Source organism: Dermacentor variabilis, chromosome 9 (assembly GCF_050947875.1).
Source record: "Dermacentor variabilis isolate Ectoservices chromosome 9, ASM5094787v1, whole genome shotgun sequence".
NCBI lineage: Eukaryota > Metazoa > Arthropoda > Arachnida > Ixodida > Ixodidae > Dermacentor > Dermacentor variabilis.
In genome coordinates this window covers 133,388,418-133,415,921 of record NC_134576.1, presented here as the reverse complement: position 1 = coordinate 133,415,921, position 27,504 = coordinate 133,388,418, and the positions used below count along the sequence as shown (strand labels likewise).

At 46.8% G+C, this 27,504-nt stretch overlaps 1 protein-coding gene across 1 annotated transcript in view; it reads right to left on the bottom strand.

The window, feature by feature from the left end:
* The window catches only part of Cc2d2a (Coiled-coil and C2 domain containing 2A), a 49,125-nt gene that overhangs the window by 20,837 nt on the left and 784 nt on the right, over window positions 1–27,504 (bottom strand). The window contains exons 2-17 of the mRNA XM_075670685.1: window positions 27,240–27,331; window positions 26,255–26,395; window positions 25,205–25,367; window positions 24,172–24,295; window positions 23,673–23,727; window positions 21,642–21,734; window positions 21,494–21,578; window positions 19,854–20,007; window positions 18,417–18,552; window positions 17,906–18,005; window positions 17,280–17,453; window positions 14,849–14,944; window positions 14,032–14,123; window positions 13,072–13,271; window positions 11,829–11,970; window positions 3,825–3,996 (exon numbers count right to left, since the gene is read on the bottom strand). Coding sequence (XP_075526800.1) covers window positions 3,825–3,996; window positions 11,829–11,970; window positions 13,072–13,271; window positions 14,032–14,123; window positions 14,849–14,944; window positions 17,280–17,453; window positions 17,906–18,005; window positions 18,417–18,552; window positions 19,854–20,007; window positions 21,494–21,578; window positions 21,642–21,734; window positions 23,673–23,727; window positions 24,172–24,295; window positions 25,205–25,367; window positions 26,255–26,395; window positions 27,240–27,331 — 2,019 coding nt within the window. The remainder of the gene's footprint in view (window positions 1–3,824; window positions 3,997–11,828; window positions 11,971–13,071; window positions 13,272–14,031; window positions 14,124–14,848; window positions 14,945–17,279; window positions 17,454–17,905; window positions 18,006–18,416; window positions 18,553–19,853; window positions 20,008–21,493; window positions 21,579–21,641; window positions 21,735–23,672; window positions 23,728–24,171; window positions 24,296–25,204; window positions 25,368–26,254; window positions 26,396–27,239; window positions 27,332–27,504) is intronic.

The window sequence follows — 27,504 nt, the reverse complement described above, 5'->3', positions numbered from 1 at the left end:
GACCCTGGAACAATTACTTGAGCTGTATTAGTAAATTACACTTCTGCAGTACCGAAAAAGGCACTGTAGCCGAGATAGAGGGCTTGGTAGGCCGGGAATGACGCAAAATCTAAAGACAAGTGACGACTCCTCTTCGTAGTTTCTGCATTCAGATCCCAACTGAACTTCTAGAACCTTTACCAAGCCACAAAGGCCCAAATACGGGGGGAAAATACATTGAAATTCGTGGCATCACGTTTACGTACCGGAGCTATAGGAAATTTTTTTTAAAAAATGAACTTTGGCTTTCATTTTCTCTTGTAGCAATAAACCACTTAGAGGGAAATTAACAAAAATATAGTTCTGAAAGAATCTATTATCTGTCCAAACTGATTCAGAGTTTCGCTTCAGTGCTCCTTTGTGTCACGGAAAGCCGCTCACGAATACGTTCAAGTCAAGTCAAGTCAAGTTTATTTACAACATGTACAAGGTACAGTGTTGAAGGCCACCCTGGCAAGAAAGCTGTAAACATACAGCTTGACGATGCCAGGGGGCCACCACCAGGCAACATCAGCATCGCACACATCCGCAGTGCAAACAATAAGCTTTCTTAAGTAGCTGCAGTAATACAACACGTGGTACATATCCACTTCCCTGGGCATGAATAGATCTTTATACATACATAATCATTAAGAGCGCATTGAAATTCGGGTGGATAACGTTAGCGCCACGGAAATATATACTGTTACACTTTAAAAAAATGAACATTATTAAAAGCAATAATTAAAAGGAAGTTAAACAACAGTTCAGAATGTGCACGTGCAACTTAAAAGAAATGAAATGAATATACATGTGATGAGTACATTGTGAATAGGTATGAAAACCAACTAATTTACAAATTTTAAACAGTCAGGTGAAATTTATCAAACACAAAGATATCGCGAAATAGCGTGCGTGATAGAACCGTATCTCCATTTACACATTTCTACAGTTGATTTAATTGCGCGGGCACGTTGTATGTCAGGGTTTGCATAAAGTAATTTGTTCGATGGTGCCTTATCATCCATTTTTCCGATCCTCGTGTTACACGGGTGCTGGGTCGTTCTACGAGGGCTGACACATTTTTTAGGAATTGTATGGTTTTGTTATCTGCAAATTGTAATTGGTGTAGAAGACGGTATGCGTAAAGATTTTTGACGTTAATTATTCTGCTTTCTTGAAATAATGGTTTTGTAGGATGCAAATAGTGAACATTGTGAATACAACGAATAGCTTTCTTTTCGAGCAGCAACAGCCTGTTAATGTTACGTTGTGTAGTCGTAGCCCATACTAAGGTGCAATAGTTTATATGCGACCGAAAAAGGGAATGATAAAGCTGGAACATTACACGAGGTGGGAACATATGACGGCATCTAAATAACACAGATAAAGCAGCAGACAATTTCTTTGCAACAAGGTTTATGTGCGAGTTCCACATCATGTGACTAGAAAATACAACACCCAAAATTTTGTGTTCCTGTACTACTTCAAGCGAGTGGGAACCTATGTTTAAATCGATGCATGACACAGATCTGTTCTTTGCAGCAAAAATAACGGCCTTTGATTTTTTTATATTGATTTGTAGGCTGTTACATAATGACCATTCGAACACTTTGGACAGAACATTATTAGCTTGTAAAAACAAGTCTGACTCGTTATCGGCAGAAACGAAGAGGCTAGTGTCGTCTGCGTATAGAACAAAATCTGTACACTTATCAATAGAAGGTAAGTCATTCACATATACATTAAATAAAAAAGGACCCAAAATGCTTCCCTGGGGTACGCCACTCAGTAATTGGCGAAATGATGACGTAGAACCATCTATATTTACGCACTGCTGTCGATCGGAGAGGTATGACTGCAAAAGTGACTGCAGATCTCATCATCGGTGTATCTTACAGACGACACCGATATATTTGCTATAAAGGGTCCCAAGCGCCTTATATCACCGAGCGCCAACATGGCCAGTTCCAAGATCTCTTTCGCAATCGTCTGAGCACTTCAGATAGGCGCCCTTTCTCTGTGGAAAAAAGTTCCTGGATCTTGGTTGTGCCCCAACAAACAGAGATTAGCTCTGAAAGCTCCACGGGACTTTCTCAAAGGCAGCGAGTTGGTAAATTTCCTGTGGACAATAGCTTATGTGCATTCCATTGCTATCGTAAATATACGGGCGCTCGAGGCGCATTCATGCCGCCATCGCTGCCGCATTCTCCGTCGTGTTGTCCGGCTATTAACGACGCATGCGCGGCCGGCGCGTAGAGGAACGCGGCGCGCGTTTGGTTGCAAAAGTGACGAAGCGAAGTGGACGCATCATCTACGCTCCGCTTAGCCGGCTCTGTGGTGGAGACAGGTCAGCATACTGCCTTCTGCTGCTGGCGTGAGCAGTGTGCGTACCCACAATAGGGCTATCTTATTTTACCTACACTGGCTACACGAGTGTAAGTAGAGTATGAAGTCATAATTTTTTTTACTACCGTAGAAAAAGTGCAGCTCTGCCCACCTACACAAAGCCATTTCTTATAGAAGTAGTGTAGCTTGAAAACTGCACTTTCTACACCGCAGTTTCGATTAGTGAGGTAGCAGACGACAAACAAGAAGGCTGCCCATGCAAACGCGGGGCGCCGTTTTATCTGTGACTGTCGGCGCTGATATGGCGACGATATGAGAGGTTCGCTGCAGGGTCGAGCAGCGAGGTGCTGGCGTGACAGTGTGTTACCGACGGTCACAGAGGGAGGTGAATTAGTCGTCCAAGAAAACGAAATTATCTTACTCAAGGACGGTGCAGTCTAGAAGAGCCTTCGTGCGCTGCGCATTCGCGACGTACTTAGCTGTAGTTTGTCTAGATTTGTTGCCGAAAGGAAGCTCGCACATTGGCTTCCAGTTTCAGGCAAGGGCTCATACGCAGCCAATAAGTGCTAAGTCAAGCAAAGCGCGAAGTCGGGCGCTTTTCGTCTGCTTGAGCAGAAGGCGACGCGCAGTCTGCTCTGATTGGCCACAGCCTAGTCAGCCAAGTGCGGCACACAACGCCATAGCCTGTCCGACATCTCAACACGTCATCACGAGCCCGCACGAAGTTTAGGATGAAAAAAATGCCTATAAGCACTCCGGCGTTTTTGCTGAGCTGCGGTATGTATACACTACCGCAGCTCGCTCTGAGCGGAACGAACAAGTAAAAGTCAAACTAGTCGTTATCTAATATTTTACTAGGCGCTGACTGCATCGTTCTCCTCTTGTGAACTATCGACGTCTGGCGCCGGTAACGCCACCTGGCGGTGCTTCTCATCACATTCGGCCTTGGGAGATGCCTGGCACGTTGCCGTTTTCCTCTGTCCAGCAGGAGCCTTGCGTGAGCTGCGTCGCGCTAACCCGTCCCACCAGCGTATGGTTGCAACTGGTCAGAACGTTGGTGCAACTTAATTTAGCAATCGGATGGACAGTCACAGCGCACGAGTTATTCTCGCCTGTCCATAGTATTTTGCATAAGCTGTCACTAACCCCACTGCTGAGCAAGATGTCTTACTTCAAGGCAAGACGAAGTCTTAGCTCGCAGAAAACCTCGATTTCCCCTGTGAAATACGTGCAAGACGCAGTAAGGCTCTCGTTAACGGACCTTACACGCAACCTAATGCGGGACATCACTGCCACTCTAGGAATCCTAGCGGCTTCTCGGTGATGCTACAGGGTCCGAACAAAGTGCCTTCCGCATGCATGCAAGATAGACGCGGCGGTCAGCCTTGTCTGCCGTTCGGGAGCCACTGCGAACCGTTTGATCTTCCGCGCGGCGACGCGCAAAAGCACCCGCTCACCTTGGCGTTTATGTAGAGCGTAGAGAAGGGTATCTTGAGGCTGCCAAGCCAGCGCCTCTCAAGCCGCTGGTACACAGTACTGTGGCGCTCACGGTCGTCCTCCAAGAGGTCGAGCACCACTTCGTCGAACAGGTTCAGGTAGATCATGTCCTTCACCACTCCCTCTTCTGGACTAACAAATGTGAAAAGCAAAGAAGAATTGACAAGTCGACTGACTGATTTGTTGATAACATCGCTGATTGACTGAGCTGCTGTTTAGTTTGATTGACTGACTGACTTATGAATTGCTCCACTTACTAACTGGCCAGCTAACTGGTTCGATCATTGATTGATTGATTTGTTGATTAAATTATTCGCAAGGTTCTTCAGTGACTGACCGATGGACTTGTTCACCGATTTACATATTGGTTGATTGACTCACCGATTGACCAACTATTTCGCTTGTCGAGTTATTGATATACTGACCAATCAATCGATTAATTAATTAATTATCATTGTATTGGTTGTCTGTCTGTTTGTCTGACTGATTGGTTGTTGACATACTGTAGGAGGAAGGAAGGAAGGAAAAAGTAGAGAAGGAAAGGCAGGGAGGTTAACCAGTTTAGCGTAACCGGCTTGCTACCCTACACATGGGAGAGGGATGGGTGCGATGAAAGATGGGGAAGGGGGAGAGAGAGAGAGAGCACATAGCACAGCACACAAACATCGTCCGGTAGAGTCTATCAATCTGGCATTGTACGTGATAACACTGTCAGAGCCGCTTGTCCAATCCCGTCTCTTTCAAAAACTGAAGTAGTCCCTTTGTCGCCTTCACCTGCGATGTCTTCTGTCGGCGGCATGTGAAAATCGTGTCGAGGGACAATGGTCTAGTGTCAAGGTGCGCGAGAACGGATGCCAGGGACTGTCGCTGAACATTATATTCAGGACAGTCGCACAGAATGTGTTGCAGCGTCTCCTCGCAAAGACAGGCATTGCAGAGAGCGTTGTCGGCCATTCCAATGCGGAATGAGTAAGATTTCGTGAAAGCCACCCCTAACCATAAGCGATAAAGCAGAGTCGCCTCGCTTCGGCGGAGTCCAGTTGGCATATAGAGATGCATCAAAGAGGGCAGGTGGTATTGACGGTTGCTCTGGTTGGTCTGGCTGTTTGGTGTGCACCATGAAGAGAGCGTCATCTCCTGTGCAAGCACTCGAAGTCTGCTAGCTGCGTCGGATCGTGAAAGCGGTATGGCCTCTTCTTGTGCGTCTTCAAGAGCTGCCCGAGCTGCATTATCGGCGTCTTCGTTTCCAGTGACGCCGCAGTGACTTGGCAGCCACTGAAACGTCACGTGGTGTCCTTTCTCCTGTGATGTATGGAGTAGGCATCTAATATCGAATACGAGCTGTTCGAATGGCCCGCGACGCAGAGCTGATAGTACAGATTGTAGGGCTGCCTTTGAGTCGCTGAAGATGGACCATTGTCGAGGTGGCTCCCGACTGACGAAACGGAGTGCAGCGCGAAGAGCAGCTAGTTCAGCAGATGTCGATGTTGTCGGGTGGTCAGTCCTGAAGCTGATGGTAATAGCTTTTGCTGGGACAACCACAGCACCGGACGAACACTGGATGTTTGTGGAACCATCAGTATAAATGTGTTCACTGTCCGCGTACCTCTCGTGCAGAAGAAGCAGAGACAGTTGTTTGAGGACAGGCGACGACAGTTCAGACTTTTTTCCGATTCCTGGTACACTGAGATGTACTGTGGGGCTGATAAGACACCAAGGGGGTATCGATGGTTTAGATGCAGCGGTGAAGCCCGAGGGAAGTTTGTCGTTGTACTTGTTGATAGTTTTAGAGAATGATGATTGGTGCCTGTCTGAAGGTAGTGCTGCAAGGTGGTGATAGGGGGCACGTGCAAAATGTCTGATGTGCGTTCTCAGGGCTTCCACCGTAATGTGAGTTCGCATTGGATGGTCCCGAGCAATCGCAAGAGTCGCCTCTGTTGACGTACATCTGGGCAAACCAAGGCAGACTCTGAGTGCTTGAGCTTGTACTGCCTGCAGAACACGAATATTTGTCTTGCAGGTGTTGTTCAGTACAGGTAGACTGTATCTTAAAAAACCGAGAAAGAGAGCTCTGTAGAGTTTAAGCATTGCGTCTACTGACATCCCCCACGTCTTCCCTGTCAAGTATTTGAACAACTGGGAAGTAGCTGTCAGGCGCCGTTTCATGTAGGCCACGTGTGGGCTCCAACAGAGGTCTCGGTCAATAATGACGCCAAGGAATCTGTGGTTTCGGACATAGGAAATGGTCCGCCCATTGATTGAGATGATATAAGGCGTCATCGGTTTCCGAGTAAATGCGACTAGTGCGCATTTTTCAGGTGAAATGCTGAGACCCTGTTTACACAAGTAGTTCGCTGTCAAAGTGGCCGCTCTTTGAAGTCGCGCACGTATCTGAGGACGTGTGACTGCCGAAGTCCAGACACAGATGTCGTCAGCGTATGTTGAAATCTTGATGGTAGTTGGCAAGCATTCAGCAAGTCCAACAAGAGCGAGGTTGAATAGCGTCGGGCTGAGAGCACCGCCTTGAGGAACGCCCCTGCTGGTATAGCGTCGCGTAGTTGGGCCATCGTCAGTTAACACATAGAATGATCTTGCAGACAGGTAACTTGCAATCCACAAGGAGGAAAGAGAAAAGAAGAAGGCAGGGAGGTTAACCAGAATAACGTCCGGTTGGCTACCCTACACCGGGGGAATGGGAAAGGGGAAAGCAAAGATCACAGGGAGAGAGAGGAGGGAAGGAAAGAATGAAATTGTGGCAAGTTCGCTGACGCGTGCGGTTTTACAGAAATTGCCTTAATAGTCACAGGTGGTCGCACAAACCCGTCGTCCTTAAGAAACACAAAAGTGCCTTCACCGCTTTATGGGCCGATGGGCGATGGGGGCGGTGTTCCAGCAGCACCTGCACAGAAAGCGGCCGATTGTCCAGTTTTTGGAAAGCTTTGGCAAGTTCTTGTCGCTCTAGAGCATATCTTGGACAGTGGCACAGCAGGTGGTCGATGTTTTCTTCGGTGCCACAGACCTCGCATGCTGCACTGTCAGTCACCCCAATTAATGTAGAGTATGCCTTTGTGAAGGCCACTCCTAACCAAAGGCGACAGAGAAGCGTAGCTTCACGTCGAGGAAGTCCGGGTGGAGGTCGGAGCTGCAGGGAGGGGTTTAGTCGATGTAGTCGTGTAAGTCGTAAGTTTTGCGAGTTCCAGTCGGTCACTGTGAGGCTACGTGCCAGGTGTCGAAGCTGCCTTGCAGCGTCAGTCCTCGAAAGCGGAATCGGAATGCTGTGCTCTTCTTGATGAGCTGTGCGAGCAGCGTTATCGGCGGACTCATTGCCACTGATTCCACAGTGGCCAGGTACCCACTGAAAAACGACTTCGTGGCCTTTTTGTTGGACATCGTGGTGAAGTTTCACGACTTCGTATGTCAATTGGTCATGACATCCGTGTCGGAGAACTGACTGCGTGCACTGTAATGCCGGTTTTGAATCACAGAACACAGCCCATTTTCTGGGTCTTTCCGAATCAATGAATTCCAGTGCTCGACGCAGGGCTGTTAGTTCTGCCGCCGTTGAGGTCGTGACATGCGATGTCCTGAACCGCAGTGTCATTCCTCGCGTTGGTATAACCACGGCACCACCAGAACTGCACGACGTAGTCGATCCGTCGGTATAGATGTGCACGTGGTTGCTGTACTTTTCATGCAGAAGAAGTAAGCTCAGCTGTTTTAGAGCAGGGGCCGGTAGATCTGTCTTCTTCTGTAGTCCTGGAATCGTTATCTCAACTTGTGGACGGCTCAAACACCACGGAGGAAACGCTGGCTTGGCCGCAGGTGCGTACCCTGCGGTAAACGACGCACGATGTGCACTGACAATACCGCTAAATGTCGAGCAGGGCCTTGCAGCAGTGAGGCTCGCCAAGTGGTGGGAAGGGGTCCTAGCATAATGCCTGAGATGCATACGCATTGTCTCAACGGCAATGTGCGTCGTGATCGGGTAATCCTGCGCTAGGGCAATGGTTTCAGCCGTTGATGCACTGCGTGGTAAGCCAAGACATATCTTAAGGGCTTGGGCTTGAATACTCTGAATCGTACGCAGGTTAGTCTTGCAGGTGTTGGACTCTGCAATCCACAAAAAAACTCGACCACCTAGGCCAACCGTCGCAAGAGCGTCGAGAATGGCCTCATGTAATACGTTATCGTATGCCCCTTTCACATCTAGGAATAAAGCTGCAGATAAACGCTTACGGGACCTTTCGTGCTGGACATATGAAACGAGATCAACTACACTGTCGATGGAAGAGCGGTCACGTCGGAAACCAGCCATGGAAAGCGGATAAATCTTGTAAAATTCAAGGTACCATTCCAGGCGGCCAAGGATCATCCGTTCCATTATCTTTCCTACACAGCTGGCCAGTGCTATTGGGCGGTAAGAGGTGAGTTCTAATGGGGATTTACCCTGCTTTAAGAATGGCACCAGGCGGCTTACTTTCCATTCGTCAGGAACATTTCCCTCCTGCCATGAGGAGTTGTAAAGGCTCAACAATTCTATCCGTGCGGACTCTCCGAGATAGCACAAGGCCCGGTATGATATACCATCTGGACCCGGAGATGATGAGCGCCTGCAGAGAGCTAGTGCCGCTTCGAGCTCCTCCATTGTAAAAGGAAGGTCCATGCGGCAATCACGGGAATGGGGGACGTCAGCTCGGGCTGGAGGATCTGGACGAGCCGCTTGGTCTGCGATCCGCGCACAAAAGTCTTCTGCGACATCGATGTCTTGCCGCCCTTGGAAAAGCGCTAGCGCCTTGAATGGAAAACGCCGTTCCGGAAGGCAACGCAGACCTTGCACCGTTTTCCAAATGTGAGACAGTGGCTTGCGGGGGTCGAGTGTCTGGCAAAACGTTGCCCACCGTTCCGACGCTAATCTATCCATACGACGCTGAATCTTCTTTTGCATCCTCCTGGCTGCCCTAAGGTCATGGATTGATTTTGTACGTCGATATCGACGTTCCGCCCGGCGACGAAGCGCTCGAAGTCGCTCTAATTCTATGTCGAAGTCATTTCGCGTGGAAGAGATCGTCATCATGCGAGTGGCGTTTTGCATCGTCATTTTAATCGTTTGCTCTAACCCAGAGGGTAGGCCCTCGCGGCAGGCATCTTCCATCTCAGATTTGAAGTTGGCCCATTGAATCGTCCGAATGGTATTCCGTGAGCCTGATGTAGACGACAAGCCTTTGATGTTCAGATAGGTGGGAATGTGGTCACTCCCATGTGTCTCAATGTCTGGAAACCACTTCACACATCTGGCGAGAGAGTTGGAGACGAAAGCAAGGTCGAGGCAGCTGCCGTATGTCACGCCTCGAAGAAAGGTGGGGCTACCATCGTTCAGGAGAATAAGGCCATAGTTGTGGGCGATACTTGCTAATATTCGTCCTCTTGCATTTGTCCTTGTACTTCCCCATGCTGGATGGTGTGCATTGAAATCTCCTATGATGACCCATGGGGCGGGACAAACACTCAAGATATCCGCAAATCTATTGGTATCGAAATTGCTGGAAGGCGATATATACACGCCTATGAGAGTAAACAATAGTTTGTTCTTTTTAACTGTGATGCATATATATTGATTGTCGTCGTGGGGCGCAATTGGTTGCAAAACATAGGTGAGTTCACGACGAACAAAAACGACGATTTTGCTGCATGCACCGTTTGTTGATGAGATGATAAACTCGTATCCTGACAGTCTTATTGGTTTCGACAAGTTGGGCTCACAAATGACGATGAGTGGAAACCCATTGGTGTAGACAAACTGACGAAAATCTGAAATTCGTGATTTTAGCCCTCTGGCGTTCCACTGGATGACGGACGCTGCTTTGACTTCTTTCCGGAAGGATGGGGTAGGAGTAGCCATCTTTCTAGTTGAGGGATGCAAGCACTGGGCTTAAGGCGTCCAACACTTTAAGTGCGCTTCGAGCAGATGGTGTCCTCATGTCCACTAAAAGCGCTCGAATGGCCTCCATGAGAGAACGTAGCACCGAGATGACTTGACGGTCTGTTTTAGGTGAATCATCCATGGCCGGAGAAGGATCAGGTGGGGCCCCGACCTTCTGAGGTTCTTTCGCAAGGGAGCGGCTCGGTAGCGTAGGCCATTCCTCTAAAGATAGAGTCTTTTCTGCTTCCTTCGTGGAAGTGGTGGGCCCTTTCGCGGCGCGGCTAACTGGCACCGCAGAGGAGTGGGTACTGTCACTTCGCGCATGCGTCTTCTTCGAAGACGTACGATGGTGCCGACGTCGACGCCGACGCCGGACTACTTTGGCTGCCTCCCTGTGGGCCGAATTGTCTCTGGCCATTTGCTTGAGAACCGCGCGTTCCCTCTTGATGCGGGGACAGTCTTTCGACGAGGCCGCGTGAGGGCCGCTACAGTTAGCACACTTCAGGACCGTGGCACCGCAGGTCTGTTCTGCATGAGGTTCAGCGCAACGGGGACACAGTAGCGAGTTGGGACACACGCCCTTGACGTGTCCTAGCCGGAAACACTGATGGCATTGAAGCGGCTTCTGGATGAATGGTCGGACCGGATGTCGAAAATGTCCGACTTTAACGTGGGATGGGATACAATCCCCCTTGAATATTACTTTTACGCAGCGCGTATTCCCAAGGCGGCGCACTTGCGTAATGATCGTGCCTTCGTATGCCGGCTTGATGAGGCTAGGTAAGTCATCATTAGGAATGGCTATGTCGATGTCCTAAATCACACCGGCTATGGATGTGTCGTCGATCGGGATAAAGGGGCGCATTTTGATTCCGCCTAGCTCCGTGATCGCTTGAAGTTTTCCAAGCGCACTCGCGTTGTACACGTCTATGGCGAGTATATTCTTGCGTGGATTTGTTCTTATATCTTTAATTTGATCCGGCACCGCACGTTCCAGAAAAATGGAGAGGGCTTGCCTGTTCAGCAATCGTAGGTTGCTTGATGGCTCTTCCGGCATATAAATGATGACGTGTGGCCAGCGCGCAGGCCTTGACTTCATAGTCGTTGTGCTCGCAGGAGTTGACGGCGCTGTGTTGACGATTTTTCTTCTCGCCCTCTTACTCCGGACGGGTATGAAGCCGTCGTCGGATGAGTCGTCCGACATGGAGTACAGCTCGGTGTCTTCGGTGTCACTGGGGGAGCCAACTCGCTTCCTTGCGGTTGACGGCTGTGATGACGTCTGGCCAGGCGGGCCTCTAGCATGCTCCGCGTCCATGGCTGCAAGACGGGGAGGCGAGGCACCTCGAAAGCCGAAGATTTTACCAAAAATTCACAGAGCACAGAAACAAGTGTTCTGCCAAGCGACATACTGTAAGATTATATATGTGTATATGTGCTTATATTTTTAATTATGTGTTTATATATTTATGTGTTTATTTATGTGTTTATGCATTTATTAATGTGTTTGAGTATTTGTGTATTTATTTATGTGTATCTGTTTATTTACGGGTTTAAGTGTATATGTATTTATTTATGTGTTTATGTGTTTGTTAGTGTGTCTATATGTTTATTATGTGTTTTAGTGTATATGTATTTATTTATGTGTTTATGTAGTTATATGTTTTTGTATTTATTAGTGTGTGTATGTGTTTGGTTGTGTATTTATTTGTGTTTCCGTGTTTATTTTAAGTGTATATGTATTTTATGTGTTTATTTATGTGTCTAAGTGCTTATTTGTATTTCTGTATTTAATATGCGTTTATGGGTTTACTTGTGTTTATGCATTTATTGTATTTATGTGTTTATGTATTTATGTGTTTACGTGTTTATTAATGTGTTTATGTATTTATGTTTGTTAGTGTATTTATTTGCGTTTATGTATTGAATTATGTGTTTGTGTATTTATGTATTTATTTATGCGTTTATGTATTATGTATTTATTTATGTGTTTAAGGTATATGCATTTATTTATGTTTTATGTGTTTGTCGAACGTGGAGAACTCACGTGATTGGAAGCCGCAGTTCCTGGTTCCATGTGGGATGCGGTCCATCGGCGACAAAAGTTCGCGCCGTGCGTTGCTGGAACATTACCTCGACGAAAGGGCGCACCTGGTACTCCACCACGTCGTCCAAGATGCCCGAATAGGCTGCGCAGTCAGCGGTGTAAGCCCTTCAGGCACCTTGCTGCGAGAACTCTCTGTCGCAGCCTTACGACTTTCATACAAGAACCCTAATAGAGAATACTAAGCCAAGGTGAATTTCTTATACAGGGCATTTCTTCTTTTCTTTTCTTTTTAGACTATGCAGAATGTTTATATCACGACTACGAGAGCAGTGAGTGTGACGTTATTACAGTGAGATTGCTAGGCGAGCCGGACAAACTTTGCGACTAACCGCACAAGTTTGATAGGGCTAATTAACAAGAAACTGTGAAGTTTTCGTTAGAAACTTGGGGGAAGTTGTTTATATGGCAAATTTATAGCATGTATTTCTGCATCCTATTTTATATTTATTTCGAATCTTAAGAAGCGCGCGTAATTTAATATCTTCATCGTCACATTTCAACGCACAACCCAGGCAATATGGAAACCGTGCGTTATCCCGTCAGACGGAAAAGCGCGTCACGTTACTCCACGTCGTGGCAGACGGCATGCTTTGCCTGGAAAGCATCTGCTCCGCCGTGCCACATCGGTATTTCTCGAGGCATGGTCATCTCTTAAACTTCACCACGCACTTGGCGAGTTTTGAGTAGGTGGTGGTGGTGTGCAGAATTTTTGTTTTGCTTTTCTTCACCATACGGTCAGGTTGAAGCTGAGGAGGAAGAGATGGTGGCTTGATTGATTGATCGATTAAGCGAGAAATTTGACGGACCAACCGATTGATTGATTGATTGATTGATTGATTGATTGATTGATTGATTGATTGATTGATTGATTGATTGATTGATTGATTGATTGATTGATTGATTGATTGCGACCAGACGGATACGGCAAACCAGTTTCGGGCGTTTCGAACTGCACGCTGTCACAGCAAACGTTTCAGGCCTTGCACGAGTAAACACGGCAGTTAAAGTAGTGCAGTGCCCCCCCTAGTCCAGGCGTCCACCTGCTTTCCTTCTCATTTTTCTCCCCTACATAGAGTACCAGGCCAGAGGCGAAACTCCTCCGGCCAGCCTTTCTGCTTTATTTTTTCTTTTGCACGTCAAAAAAAAATACTGTTCCCTCTTTCTCTGCCTCCCACGAACTCACCGGTTGCCCTCGGCACCCTGTGCAAGGAGGAGGCGTCGGGGTCCCTCCGCACGGGAACGTTGGACGCCCTGAGGACGGTGACCAGGATCTCGGCGTCGGCGGCGGCCGCGCTCTGTCCCGTCACACGACGGCGCTCTCGGCGACTCGGACGCAGGGGACGCCGCCGCTTGGCCAGCTTCAGAAGGCCGAAGCCCAGGGAACTGCAATTCGTCACAACCTTAATTTAGTAGCACTAATATTTATTTCGGTTCGCAGAATATGCACACTACAAACCGACGAAGCTTAGGCTGCGGACGCTTTTCCACGCCCGACGAAGACCCAGCCTGCCGTCGGTAATTCAAACGCATGTGGCCGACAGGAGAACTCGTCGTCGATCACCGCGTCCTGACAATGAGACAGTTTCTCTCGTCGAAACGTTGGCTTTAGCGACGTGCTTTGTTAAACCAGTATCGATAAAGGTTTCGTTGTAGTAATTTTGTTTCGTAGGAAACTCCATGGCCGGAATCGGCGATGGCACGTCAGCGTGTCATGCACCGGCACACTGCAGCACGAAAGACTCTACCAACGAATATCCGGTTGCGCCCGTCTCGCCTCAGCTGAAATGCATCCCATGGCTGCGTCTTTCCTAATTTCATCGCACTACATAGTTATCCGCAGTCTACGGCTTCCTCTCCTTAGAGCCCGTTCCTTTACTCTAAGATAAATATACCGGTTATCTGCCTTGCACGTTGCATTATCTAACTACCCCTCGTTTTCTTAACATCGACTAGAAAAAAGGTTACACGCGTTTCCTCTCTAAACCATGCGGTCGCGCTGTCTCTTATTTTTCTACCTTCGTTGCCCGCGTACGCGTGGGGGCTTCTAAATGCCGCCAATGCTAAGAGGAAAAAGATAGAAAATAAAGTAAAAAGCTGTACGTTTACGAATACAACGGACGAGCGGGGAACTTCGACAGCTCACCCAATGAACGGCATTTTCTCTTCGATCACAACGTCTTCCAAAACCCTGTGCGCCTGCGACTCGTACACTTGTCTCAAGACCTGCTCTCGCATCTGCGCAAGGGTAAAAAAAGAAAGGAAAAAGGAAAGATTTCAGTTTTTGTCAAAAGTTCCAGGACCACCACAGGTGTGAGTTTCACCTTGAACAAGCCTGCTCTAATTTTCACGTAAGCCGCATAGTGTACTATACGCGTTGTTAATTCACACACTTTTTTCACTTTTGAGGGTGTAAATTATTTTGCAGTGGGGAGATGAGCAAGTGGCACAATGCTTAAGCGTGCTTAGACAACTACTAGAGGAGTTTCTGTGGGAATGCTTTTTTTATTTAATACAAGTCACCTGTACGTATAAGTCACCAGTAAAGGATTTACTTCGATGCCGTATCACCCCCTTCCCCCTTTCCTCAAGCAATTAATATCTAGTGAGGAGCAGTGGGAGGCTGCCTTGCGCAGCTCCAGGCCCGATCTTCAGGAGGCCATCCTGGAGTGGGCTGAGAGGATAAAGGGGGCCTACTTCAAGTAGTTCCTCCTCCCACCCTCTATTCCATTGCCCCCTTCCCTTTAAAGAGGGATAAATAAAGTTTTTCATCATCATCATCATCATCGATGCCGTATAGGCCGCAAAGCAATCGCGTCGAAATTGAGTCGCGCTGTATGCGACGACCGGTACTGAGGCTGCATCTTGACGCTGAATATACGGGAAATGCCAGGCAGTTCCACGTTGGCTAATCTGAAGCATCAAGTGCGTAGTCGTGTCTGTTCTAAACCAGTGAGACTCGCCTCCTTGATGGCGTGCGACATCCGTGCCTGCCGAGCTTCGATTGGATCGTGGTGGCCTGAGAGGCTTTCCTTGCGGGTTTCCCTCGCGTAGATTTTCTGCGAGAAATAAAACGAAAAAATACACCAAACACTCGAGTTCAAGCAAATATTAACTGATTGTTTTGTTAAGGCTATGCAGGTTATTTACAAAAAAAAAAGTTCAAGCTTTCTTCGCCAACCTCCCAGCTCATTGGTATGCATCGTCGGTCTTTGACGTCTCGTCTGATAGGCATGCAAGTGACACTCCAGGACCGAAGATGTAGTGCCAGCGAGCCCACCTCTACTGTGCGTACAGTCAAACGGTAAATCACGAAATAAAACATGCACATATGATGTCGGTTCTTAGGTACGTCTACAGCACGCGGACCGTTTAATGGAATTTAGCATTATAATTAACGACGTTCTTGATTTTCCTAAATTTTCTCATATTCGGGCTACCCCCTTCTTGAGCCTTTCGATACGTGCCACGGGTATGTGATGATGCTTGACCAATCCTCTCGAATGGGTGTGTTCCACTGTGACAGAATAGATACAGAAGCCTTGAATGTGCTTAATGTGTTTATTGACCAATCGTCCGCAATAGTTAATTGCCAATATGAAAAAAAAAGCTATGGAAGCCAATATTGTGGTTAGGTACGTGTCGTACTTTGTGACTGCACATGCGTCGCCCTTCATCGCTCTTCAAGCATCAAGCACTGCATTCGTCCCCCCGGCATCTATGCATCGGTGTCTCACAGTCTGCATTGACCTGAAATCGGTGTTTACATTTTGGCATAGCTCGTGAACGGTGTAGTGCATATAATCATAAACATTGTATTAGTTTACACGTTGCATCACGGTGAAGATAGGGATAATTCTACGCATCGCACTTAGTTACATAAAATGTAGTTGAGCACGTCACTAAACTTCACCTAGATTCCAACATGTCCGTTGGATCTGCACAATTTTTCTATCAGCGTAACTTAAACTTCTCTCTCTAACCCCGTATGTCCAACGTACCCCACACATACTACGCTATTTGTACACCTCGAAATTTTGATAAGGAAACTTAACGCATAGCCCATGCGATAGCGTCTTTCCCGCACTGGAACAAGTTTACATTTGTGCATAGTTCCCCAAACCAATTGTTAATAAATTACTACACATAATTCAAATGACATTTCATTTAATTTATTTTTCGGTTATCTTTTGCACAAATGCATGCCCGTGAGCAAGACTATACGGACCACAGGTATCGCCGAAAACAACTGAATTAATTCGTAATTCAGACACACAAAGGGAAATTGACAAATGTACTGGAGCCGGAATACCGACTGTCCCCGTTTGCTCTCTGATCCACACTGCTCCCTCCCTGTCTCTTAACATTGCGCCTAACATTTTTCCTTCCGTCGCCCTTTGAGTGGTGTCCTCGAGCTTATTTGTTAACCTCCAAGTTTTTGCCGCATATACAGGATGTTTCTTTCTTTTTATTTTTTAGCTATACAGAATTTTAAAAACCACCTGTGGCAGATAGGGTATTTTTAGTCCTTGAGCTGCACTGCTTGAAGTGGCGGACATTACGCACACGAGAAATCCAAATGCATATTCGACTAATTAATAAAATTAACTAATTAACTCATGATTGACTTAATTAACGGTAGATATTGCAATTCGCGAATTGTAGCCGGAGCGTTTGCAAGGCATAAGAGACGCTCAAGTTGTGCGAGTAAACGTTGTCGGTCGAACCGAGGACTGCCCGTCTTCGCTGCGCACTACGGACGGGGGATACAGCAAGCGATACCCGCAGTGTCGACGGGAAAGCCGTAATCTTGCCCACTAGCGCAAGACAAGCGAAAGCCTGTATTTTTTTTTTTTTCAATCACGATGAATAGCAAGAGCAGAAAAGAAGAATTCGCACCAAAAGTGTGCGACCTGCGTCGCCGTGTCATATGCAAAAAACCCGTAACACTAGACCGAAAACTCTTTCTGCGTTGTGCGCATGCGCACTTCGGACCTACCATTCTAAACGCCCGAGCCACCCGAGAGTTTGTGCACAAGAACTGAAAGCTGGGCGAACTTGCACGAATTCGTGATTGGCCTGACAGCGCGAGGAAGACGAAGACAGAAGAAAGAAGACGACAGGGCCCAATGCTAACTTCAAACTAACGGTTATGCCAACTAACGTTGGTATACACTAAAACTACAGTTCCTTATTTCTTTTTTCGAATAACATTTACGCTTGCGCGCCCATCCTCTCCGTATCTCTTTGTGGTTCAGTGATCTGTGCCATAAATCATTGATAGGAATGTCGAGCGTATTATTTTGAAGCCGTCAACTTTACCGACGAGGGGCACTGTCATCCGTATCCTTCGGCGCCCTTGGCGCAGGCGCAACAGGCCAACAGCCCCCTCACCTCCATGAGCGAAACCGTGTACTCGTTGGTCATGAGCGGCACCATGGCGAAGTCTCGGAACTCCGCGACGCCCGAGTTCCGCAGCAGAAGCAGCGAGAACCGCGGGTTTCTCTCCAGCTCGGCCTTGTCGCAGAACTCCAGGCCGCCGCTGGCTCCGTCTCTCGCTGGAAGCATCTAGAGTGGCGAGAGGGAGGGGATATTGGTAACAGAACGAGGTAAAGTGTAAACGAGGTAGACGATGAGGAGAAAACAGGCGAAGAACATCTCGAGGAACGTCACCATCCAGAACATAAAATCCAGACCTGCAATGCTCAAATAAATCGTGCGTGGCATGGACGGCCTCAACACTACACACACACACACACACACACACACACACACACACACACACACACACACACACACACACACACACACACACACACACACACACACACACACACACACACACACACACACACACACACACACACACACACACACGCACGCACGCACGCACGCACGCTCTTCTAACATTTCCCATCCCGTCTCTGCCTCTACTACGTGACCGGCTTCCCACACTTCACACCATACACTGTGTTTTCCACTTTGACACTCTAAATATGCATTAAAAAGTCACGGCTTACCCCGCTGCCGTGAGGCTCCTGCGCGAGAGCTCTAAGTTTGGACCGGTTGAGAATGGTGCCGAGCCTTCCTTTCCCGGCCCTCCTTTGCGTGACGCGAGCTCTGCATTGGCGGTGGCAACAAACGAGACGAAAAAAAATTGATTGCTCTTCGCATGATCATGATCAACGTCAGCCTTTCTTTTTTATGCCTACTGCAGGACGAAGGCTTCTCCCTGTGATCTCCACTTTCCCTGTCTTCCGCTAGCTGATTCCAACTTGCGCCTGCAAATTTCCTAATTTCATCACCCCACCTAATTTTCGGCCGTCTTCGACCACGCTTCTCTTCCCGTGGCCCCTATTCTGTGACTCTAATGGTCCACCGGTTATCGACCCTGCTCATTACATGGCCTACCCAGTTCTATATTTCGTTTCTCTTAACGTCAACTAGGCATTACAATGCTGTGACTGAATACGACAATTCAAATTACTTGCGACAACAATTTGGACCGACCGGTCTCTCTCGCACACGCACCGAGAGTTCAGGGCGGTGCCGGTGCGGATGACGACGTTCCGGCCAGCGGCGTTGTGCGCCCACGCCAGGCTGCAGGTGAGCTCACCGTTGAGGCTCAGCCAGAGGGGACCTCCGCGACCCACTTCGAGGCGGACGCCTTGGGGAAGCAAGGGAGGAGAGGGTAAAGCGCGGGAGAGGTTAGCGAGAAATGAGTCTGGTGAGCGCTGCTCTGAAAAAAGGAGGAAAACGGTAGTACGTAAAGTAGCAACATTCTCCTCCTCCGCCTTCACTCCCCCTCGTTTCTCCTCTCTTTCACGCTCCCTGCTCGACCGTGTCGCGGCCTACAACGCGCGAGCGTAGCAACGGCACCAACATGCGCTCCTCGCCACTCCGTAGACGCTTCTCGAACGAAAATGGCGCTGAAGCACGGCGCGAGGGCCAACGTAATGCTATTAGGCCAATAGCGACGCAGCGTAGGCCTCGGCCAGAGCGCGCGAGGAGGAGGCGGCATTCTTCAAAGATTGGCGCTACTTTACGAAGTTTAAGGGGTTTTAAGAGGGCGCGATCTCGTTCTCCCTCTACTTTTTACATTAACTCGTTAGGGTTACGCGATAACTTGGTCAAGCCGACGAGAACAGATTAGGCTTGTTAGCGCTTAACGACGGAGGGGAAAAAATTATGGCTCATGCTATGCGGCGTGGCAACCACGGCGAGTTAAAAAAAGCAAAAGAACAAGAACGAGACATAGACGGAGGAGGTGAGACACATTGTCTTGCATTACTCCCTCATTGGGTCAAGCCGTCCTCTCGAGTGACGGCATAAATCATGTTGTCCTTTTAGTTCTACTTGCGCGCGAGTTTACATGCCTGCCTTTCCGCAACAAGACAATGCAGTTTTGGGATAGCCCGTAAACATACACTACAGTTTACGGAATCGTAAACGTGTTGCAGTTTAGGGAATACCGGAGAGATAAATGCGTGAAGGTTAAAATTATGACGATGACTACAACCATCAACATTGAAACGCGCCAGTGCCAGATGCAACCAATCTTGTTCTTTTAGACTTTCTGGCGATATAATTCTTTAAACAGTTCATTCGCTAACTGGCTACATTGTTCAGAATGCGAAGTTAGGTTCACAACATGTTTTCTCTTCTTTTGCGCCACCTACCAGCATTCTCTTACTAGTCTTAAGCGTATATTCATTCATCTATCCCCTAGAGTCCCTAAAACCTAACGCCTCAAGCAAGTCAACTACTTCCACAATTATCGTTGGATAGGTACTCCGATATTCTTGATACTCTGATAACTCGGAGCAGAAGATGTTTATCAAAACAATCTCTCCTTGGCCACGTTTCACAAAGGAGCTCTAGGGATAAAGCTTTCTCTTAAGTAACGGCCACGGGGTAGCAGTGCGAGGTTAGCAACTGCGACCGCGCGAAAGACCATGAGACACCGACCACATCCGACGCCAGCGTGCGACGAGGACACGGTCTTCTCGCTGGCAAAGTCCACGGCTGCGAGGTGTGCGTTCTCCGTGGTCTGCTCGGCTTCCGGGATCGGCACGGGCACGTCCGCCAGCTTCTGGGACAGCACGCCCCTCGTCTCATAAACCTAGTAAGTGGATGCATTGGGTGCGGGGAAAGAAAGAACGACACAAACCTTAACCGCAACTGTAAGTACGCCATCTTTTGCCGTGGGCATGCTTGCCGCAGCAATTTAACTGTTTGATCTAGCAAGAGAGAACTATCGGGGAAAAGCGAGATGCTCGATTTTCAGCAACAACCGTACGAAGCCGTTAAACTTTTTCTTTAATAAACTATAGAAGTGATTGTAGATAGAGGTTACGTTTCCGATATATTTGATGTTGTTAATAAGCAAAACTGAAAAAAATGAGACGGGGAGACAACTTTTGCCACCGAGTGGGAGTCGAACCCAGGACTTCAGCGTGACGCGTAGGCTGTTCTGCAAATGGAACTACGATGACGGGTCGCCCAGATTCGCCTCTCGTTCACTTTCTTTGGTACACTTGTATGAATGGGTCTATTTATAATCTAGTCTCGGTAGTGTTAACCAGCGCCACTCTAAGCCATAGCAGCGGACGCGGAGCATCATTGAAGCCACAGAAGTCTCGTTGCACGGACTCTTAAGAGTACTAAGACTGTGAAAGTTAGTGCAGATCTAAGAGGGAGCTTTAGCTCGAGGGCTTCTATCTAGATACACGGAGAAAAAGAAATCGTTTTTCTCGGCAACCAGTTCACCAAATTTGATGAGATCTGTTGCATTTAAAAGCAAACGTTAGACTCTAGTGACCATTGGTCAGGAAATTTTTATTTATGTCATCAATTTTCAATAAATATTGTCAAAAATAGCACATTTTCAGAAAACGAAACTATGAAGTTTACAAAGTTGTAACTCAACAATGAAAAATGATGTAACAATTCTGTAAATTCCACCTTATAGTACATCTAAAACGGACAAAGTTGATGTATTATACATGGCTCTCAGATAAACCACTAATATGTAAGTGCAGCTCTTGTAAAACCCTAGTAAAGAACGTAGCAAATTCATGTAAGAGAAAAATTGATAAATCAAATTAGTACGCTTTGGATGCTCTAAGGGATGCAGTCTGCAGACCTACGATATATGTTCCTAGTGCACAGCTACGGATTTGTAAACTTCGTTCTATTTCTTTTTCGAACTTACGAATTTAAAGAAAAATTTTAGAATATTCAGGGCCCAAATTGAAATTTCGCTCCCAACAGTCACTATAATTTAACCTTTCCTCTCAAATGCAACAAATTTCATTAAAATTGGCCTAGTGGTTGTCTCAGAAAAAGAGTTTCTGGGTTTTACATGTATTTCAATAGGCGGCATTGGAATTGGTCCCGGGCTAAAGCTTACTCTTAAGGCAGCCCTGTAACCATTACTACGATTTAATAAAAAAATAAAAATATTTATATATATATATATATTTATATAATATATATATATATATATTAAAATATATATATATATATATATATATATATATATATTATTCCCTGTGCTTCGCTACGCATGCGTGCGTTCCACAGAAGAAAATTGTGCGACGTCTCACCTCAAGGCTGATTGTCCTCGGGAACTGAAGGATTCGCAACGCAAATATCTGACCCCAAACCACCGTGAACTCTTCGCCGAGTGGTCTGAAATGCATTGCATGGATTGCATCACGTTTCCCTTACGCGCAGTACGGTGACGCAACGTACCTCGTGTCCGTCTTGCAGACCTCCTTCTCGTTGAACATGATTCTGATATGAACGCTGGTTTTCGCAACGTCTTGTCTCCTCTGCTGTTCTTCACTGCCAAAAACAAAAACAACACAAAAAATGTACAGAGCCAACGATGAGCTATTGAAGCGAGATCGTGAGTATTGTGAGACGTACGTGCCTTCGAAACGCCGCTAAAACTAAGTTTAGCCACGAAGTCGGACTATCCACATCCGTACGCGTGAAATTGGAGTACAGACCAGTTATGGTTACATTACCGGTTTGATTGCCGGCGAAACTGTTTTGGCGGCATGCGGAAGCGCTCCAAACGCGTTTTGTTGTAACTGCAGTTTCTTCATCGCTTCCACTCCTGCTTACCTCCTTGTTATCCCGGCAAGTTCGCTGGATGTCCGCACAAGTTAACTGCAAGGCGTACGTATTCCGGTTAGTTGTAAAGCTCCAGTGTCTGCAACTTCTTCCCGTGCTGTTCATTGCGTTGTTTTTCCTGCTCAAGCCCTCATAAAATTACGCTTGCCGCGGTTGTTGTTCTCACATTTCAGTCATAATCGACACAAAAATCGGCTGTGAACAAGGCTGTATAATCTCAAATATGGATTGCTTGTTTACCTTCTGAGTTAAGACAACAAATTGCGCTTTCAACAGTGAGTTTATGTCGAGACTTGCATCTTAACATCTTTCAACTCTATGTGATTATCTGCAGTAGTCAACAGTTTATGCCAATTCAAAGCATAGCAACAGCGCTATAGCGCCAGCTTTTTTTTTTTTTTTCAGTTTGGTAGCTTTTGCACCATGGCCTACGGCCCCTTCTCTCATTTCCTGCACAACGCCGAGCTTTAAGAAAGAAAATGCGAACGTTCACGTCAGCAATTTCTTTCCCGGACAACACGACAACATGCTGTCATTGGGACCAGACTTGCATTATATGTATGCGCGCAATTTAGTTCTATTTATTTATTTCAATAGCGCCAACGCCAGCGGACGCTACGGAAAGCAGTGGTAAGATAAAAATAGTGGTGAACAATAAATTCAGAAGGAAACAATTACAAAACACAAAACAGGCAAGCGTTGCCAAATAAAAAAAAAAGCTTGTTAACAGCTGATTAAAACGTAAATGCAGAACTTCTTGTAATAAATCTTTACCTTTATTGATTCCTTCATTTCATTTGAAAGGAACATCATCAGACCAAGAACAGATATCAAAAGATCAATATATCAGAAGATCAAAAATTAATAACCAGATCATGAATAAATGCTCTTTAAATCCACAAAAATTCACACTTAACACAAAAACTCCGCTTCCAGTGTGTAATACGAGAAAGAGAGAGAGAGAGAGAAAATAGACATGCACGTGAGAGTAGCAAGAAATGCACAAAGGAAGCCTTATACGTGTACTTCAAAAAGAAAACATTGCTAATGAAGCAAATTCAATTCTCGTCTTGGGAAGGGAACCCGACACTACTGCCTTTCCAATACAGTCGATCTACTAACTAAGCCTACTAACGCTTTCCATTGTAACTTCGCATTACTGTCGGCTGGATGACGCTTTGCCGCTCATGAAACTTCATGCAATTGGCGAACATCCGCAAAACAAGCCTGTTTGCAGTGTGCGATGGTATCAAACCTTTGTAGTTGGTCAGACATACTGGGATTTATGCGCAGTGCAACGCAGGCACAAGGCAAATATATTGAAGAAACGACACACGCAAAACTCTCAAAGTAAAGCGCTTTGTGAGTGAGTTGTTCCTATGCTCTTGTGTCCTCGTCAAGGTTTGCTCTACACTTCGTCCTAATCAAGTTTACAATACCACCTAAAACAATTTTGAGAGGAGTAATCGTTAATTGGGGGAGATGCAGCAAAACTTGCTAAAGTTCTTGTTGAAACCGTCGTTTACTAAAATTATGGGCTGACTTCCTCGCCATGATGTTTAGCACATTTACCGGAGGGATGTACTATATTACAATACCTTGCAAAGTGTCTAGCCACTACAGGAAAGGGTGCGTGCAACGTACCTGGGGCACTGGTGAGCCGGCGTGGTTTTGCCTCGGGTCAGGTATGCCACGCACTCTAACCACGTCACGCCCCATAGCAAAAAAAAAAAAAAACGAAGGAAAGAAAGAACAGAAATGAAAGTGAGTAATATCATTTCCCGTCCAACATATCAGAGGCATTAATGCGAGATACGACAGCTAGGAGCATATATTAACGAAAGTACAGTGAGTAAACAACTTTCTGGAAGCTATGTGCAATGCGAAGCTCCTTGTTCGTACACTTCGTCATCAAGCTCCTCCAAATAAAAAAAAAAGTGGAAGTCGCCATTAAAACTAAAGCAGCAGCTGTCGCTGGCAGCGCGAAAACGCGCCGGTCCACGATTAAACTTCACTCCACCAGCACCCGCGAGAGTAACTCACGACCAAGAATTCGCCTTGCAGTTCAAGCCTTCAACAAAATGAAGCACTTGTTCACTCCCACCCGGCATCGCCGCTCAATGGGCGGACAGCTCAGACGTACCTGTCGCCTCTCTTTGCTTCTCGACCCTCTGACGAACGATATGGGCGATTTCGGATTCGACGACGTCCACCGGAGGGTCCGGCTTGTCCGCTTCCAATTCCTCGTCGCCGACGCCTTCCCTCTGCTGCGAGTGTGTCGAGGGAGGCGAATGTATACATAAAGGGCAATACGCACGTGCGAAAGAAAAAGCGACCGATCACTTGCACGTCTATTCAATACCGAAAAAGAAAATGCGTCCAACAAGTTTTCAGCAAGTTAACACAATTTTTCAACAGATTCTATCACGTTCCAACAGCCGTAGCGGCCATCTTAGCGACACGTTGTCCGATGGGCAATGGATCGGATGGTTTTGACCATGGAGGAAGGAAACAAGAGGAGGGAGCATACCGCAACATTGCGCGACTGAAGCCGAAATATGCTGGGCCAGTGGTGGCCCAACACGTGACTGCACGTCAAAGTGCGCGGTTTGTTTTAGTGTTCCCGCTCTGCAGCCAGAGCCACGGCAGGGAAGCTGAACAAGAGTGCACCGAATAAAAACTACAGGCATAGCTACCGGGAGCCAAACGTCTCAGGAAATCGTGATTCTTGCTCCGTGATCTCGACGCAAGAGGTCACGTGTTGGGCCACCACTGTGGCTTCACGGAGCGTTCGCTTGCCAAGGCTGGCTGCGTGACGTAATGCTCTCTCCCATATTTTTCCTTCCTCCATGGTTTTGGCGCACATGCGCTTCTCATTTTTAGGTAGATGTGAAGCCCCATGTGCTCACCACACGCACATCAAGTGGGAAGCACTCTAGATGTACATTTGGCGCACCTAAGGCGCAAAGAACTTTAGATGTGAAACACGCAAGCAAAAAGTGGGAAGCACGCAAACACGTGCTTCCGACCTACACGTAAAGTGGGAAAGCACGAGTGCTTCAAACCCGTTTGATCTGTATATAGCACGTCGGACAACGCGTCGGGTAGGTAATACGGCTGCAGGCTGTCACAATCACCATTTTACCACAATTTGTGCCACCGACTTCCGCGCCTACCTTGAGGCGTTTCTCTTGATGCCAGAGGTGCAGCTTCTTTTCATATTCCATCCACTGTAGTTGTTGGAGCAACTTCCTTAGTTCGACCTCTTCGGAAAACAGTTCCTCCTCGGTCGGTGCCTCCTGAGATGGTATATATTCCGCCTCTCTGTCGCCGTGCTTTCTAAGACGGCAGGAAAAAATAAATGCGCTCAAGCAGCAGTAGCGGTCAACAATATCAAATGTCATCCTCCGGTATCATTGTTATGTACAAAAAGATATCGACGTCAAAAAAAGAAAATCACAATTGCAAGAAGTACAAAGCAACAATGTAATCGAAAAGCATTACGATATGTTTATTTTATCTTTCTAAAAGCGGACTCGCAAAGCAACCTGACCTAACCAGCTAGCTGACTAATATTCTTAATTAATAATTATACGAGTGGTTCTCAGAGCACGTTGTATAACAACTTCAGCAAGTATAGATGCGAAGTCTTAGGTTGGAGAACAGCGTCCGCTGTAACCTAACACCTGATGGCGCACAGAAGTCTTCAGATGCAGTCAACGGTTCCTTGCGATTAGCTTATTACAGTCTTTATAAATAATGCCTTCATTTAGAACAACAAACAATCCTATAAAATAGTTACGGTTGTTAACTTTTCATTAATATTGATGATGAGGATGATTTATTGGCATCCCCTTTGAAACAACGCGGTGACCAACAGTCAGGTTATTCGTGGCTCAATACAAACGCCACCTGTCAGTGACAAATATAAATGCACGGATATAACCTTTCCTGTTATTTAAAAAATATATCCCATGTTTTTCTATGTTTTTTCTGTGCATTTTTTGCGAAAATCGCATATGTTGCTATGGTGTATACATTTCAATTTACTAAATATTTATTTGTTATTTTTTTATCATCTTGTAAGCTTGCGACCTTAATAAGGGGTCTCACTAACATCTCCAGAGGGCACGCTCATTATCTGCACAGTTGGGTTTCTATACCTCCATTGCACTGCTCCTTGCGGTAGCCACGGACGGCGTTAACTAAGTTTGAGCTAGCGTTACCTGCGAAACTTCAAATTCACAGCGGTGCTGGTGTAGCCCTGCGTCCTCCGAAGCTGCTCCATGTCTTCCCAGACACGTTTCATTTTGTCCACGACTGTTTTCAAGGTGTCGAGCTGAGCGTCCGCTTTCTCACGTTGTTCTCTGGACCAAAGAAAGGAAACGAAAAATACGAGTCAGAGTGAGCTTTTCTCGCTAGCAATTTATGTGCATAGGCGGAATTTCGCCTGTAAACAGGCGCAGGTTTATGCATTCAGTCTGTGTGCGACAGCTGTTTAAAACGCGCTTACTTTCATAGGCAAATGGCGACACGTTTTTTGATAGTCTGCACTGTTGTCCTCGCCCTTTTACTGGAGTCGCAATGGGCAGTAATCGCTGGCGATACAATTTCTCGGCGATGCATCATGAGTGGCTTATTTGTTCTTCGGTGGCAGTGCCATGGCCGCAAGAATGGGTTACGCGGATTTTCCTCAATGTAACTCAGTCTAGCAAATCACAATGCGGCCAGCGCTTTGATAAGTCGCCTCCCGCAGACCGAGCTAAACGAAAATAAATGCGGAGAGCGACTAAATTCATTCGCAATAATGTATGCCAGATTCACGGGAAACGTTCTCGATAATTATGGTACAAAATGAGGTAGTAACATTTCAAACAATTCAGCTGAGTTGGCGACGTGTTTCCTCGAAGGAACTTGCCGGCACTGTTTTATATAGAAACAAACACCAGTGTGCAGTGTGACTGACTGGAGCGGCAGCTTGTTTGGATAGGCAGTACGTTCGTTAATGATAGTGCATCGCCCACTGCAAAGATCAGGTCATCGGCGATCCAGTCGTAAAAGCCGAAAAAAAAAAGGTGAGCGCACAGATACTAACCAGCACATTGCTGTGTCTCGCGATATCTCACTAGCTCTTACTTTTCTGCGACATTACTCTCAGTCCCACCACCGTTATAGAAGACGTTATGGAACGTGGGAAGAAAAGGATCTTACATTACGTCCAAAATTTTACGTCTTATTTGAGAAAAGTCTTTTTCGCTGGCCTCCTCGTTGAGCTTGTCCAAGTCCTCCCTGAGCGAATTCATCTGAAACAACGAGAGCGAGAAAATATTATACTTAAATAGTGACTCTAGGTCTGCTTCGGAAAGGAAGTTAGGGGAAACTGAGATCGGGTTAACATGACTCACTATCGAATCTTCACGTGCGAACCTCTACGGTGAGTTAGTTAACGTTAACCCCCCATGCATGGCTGGACCCA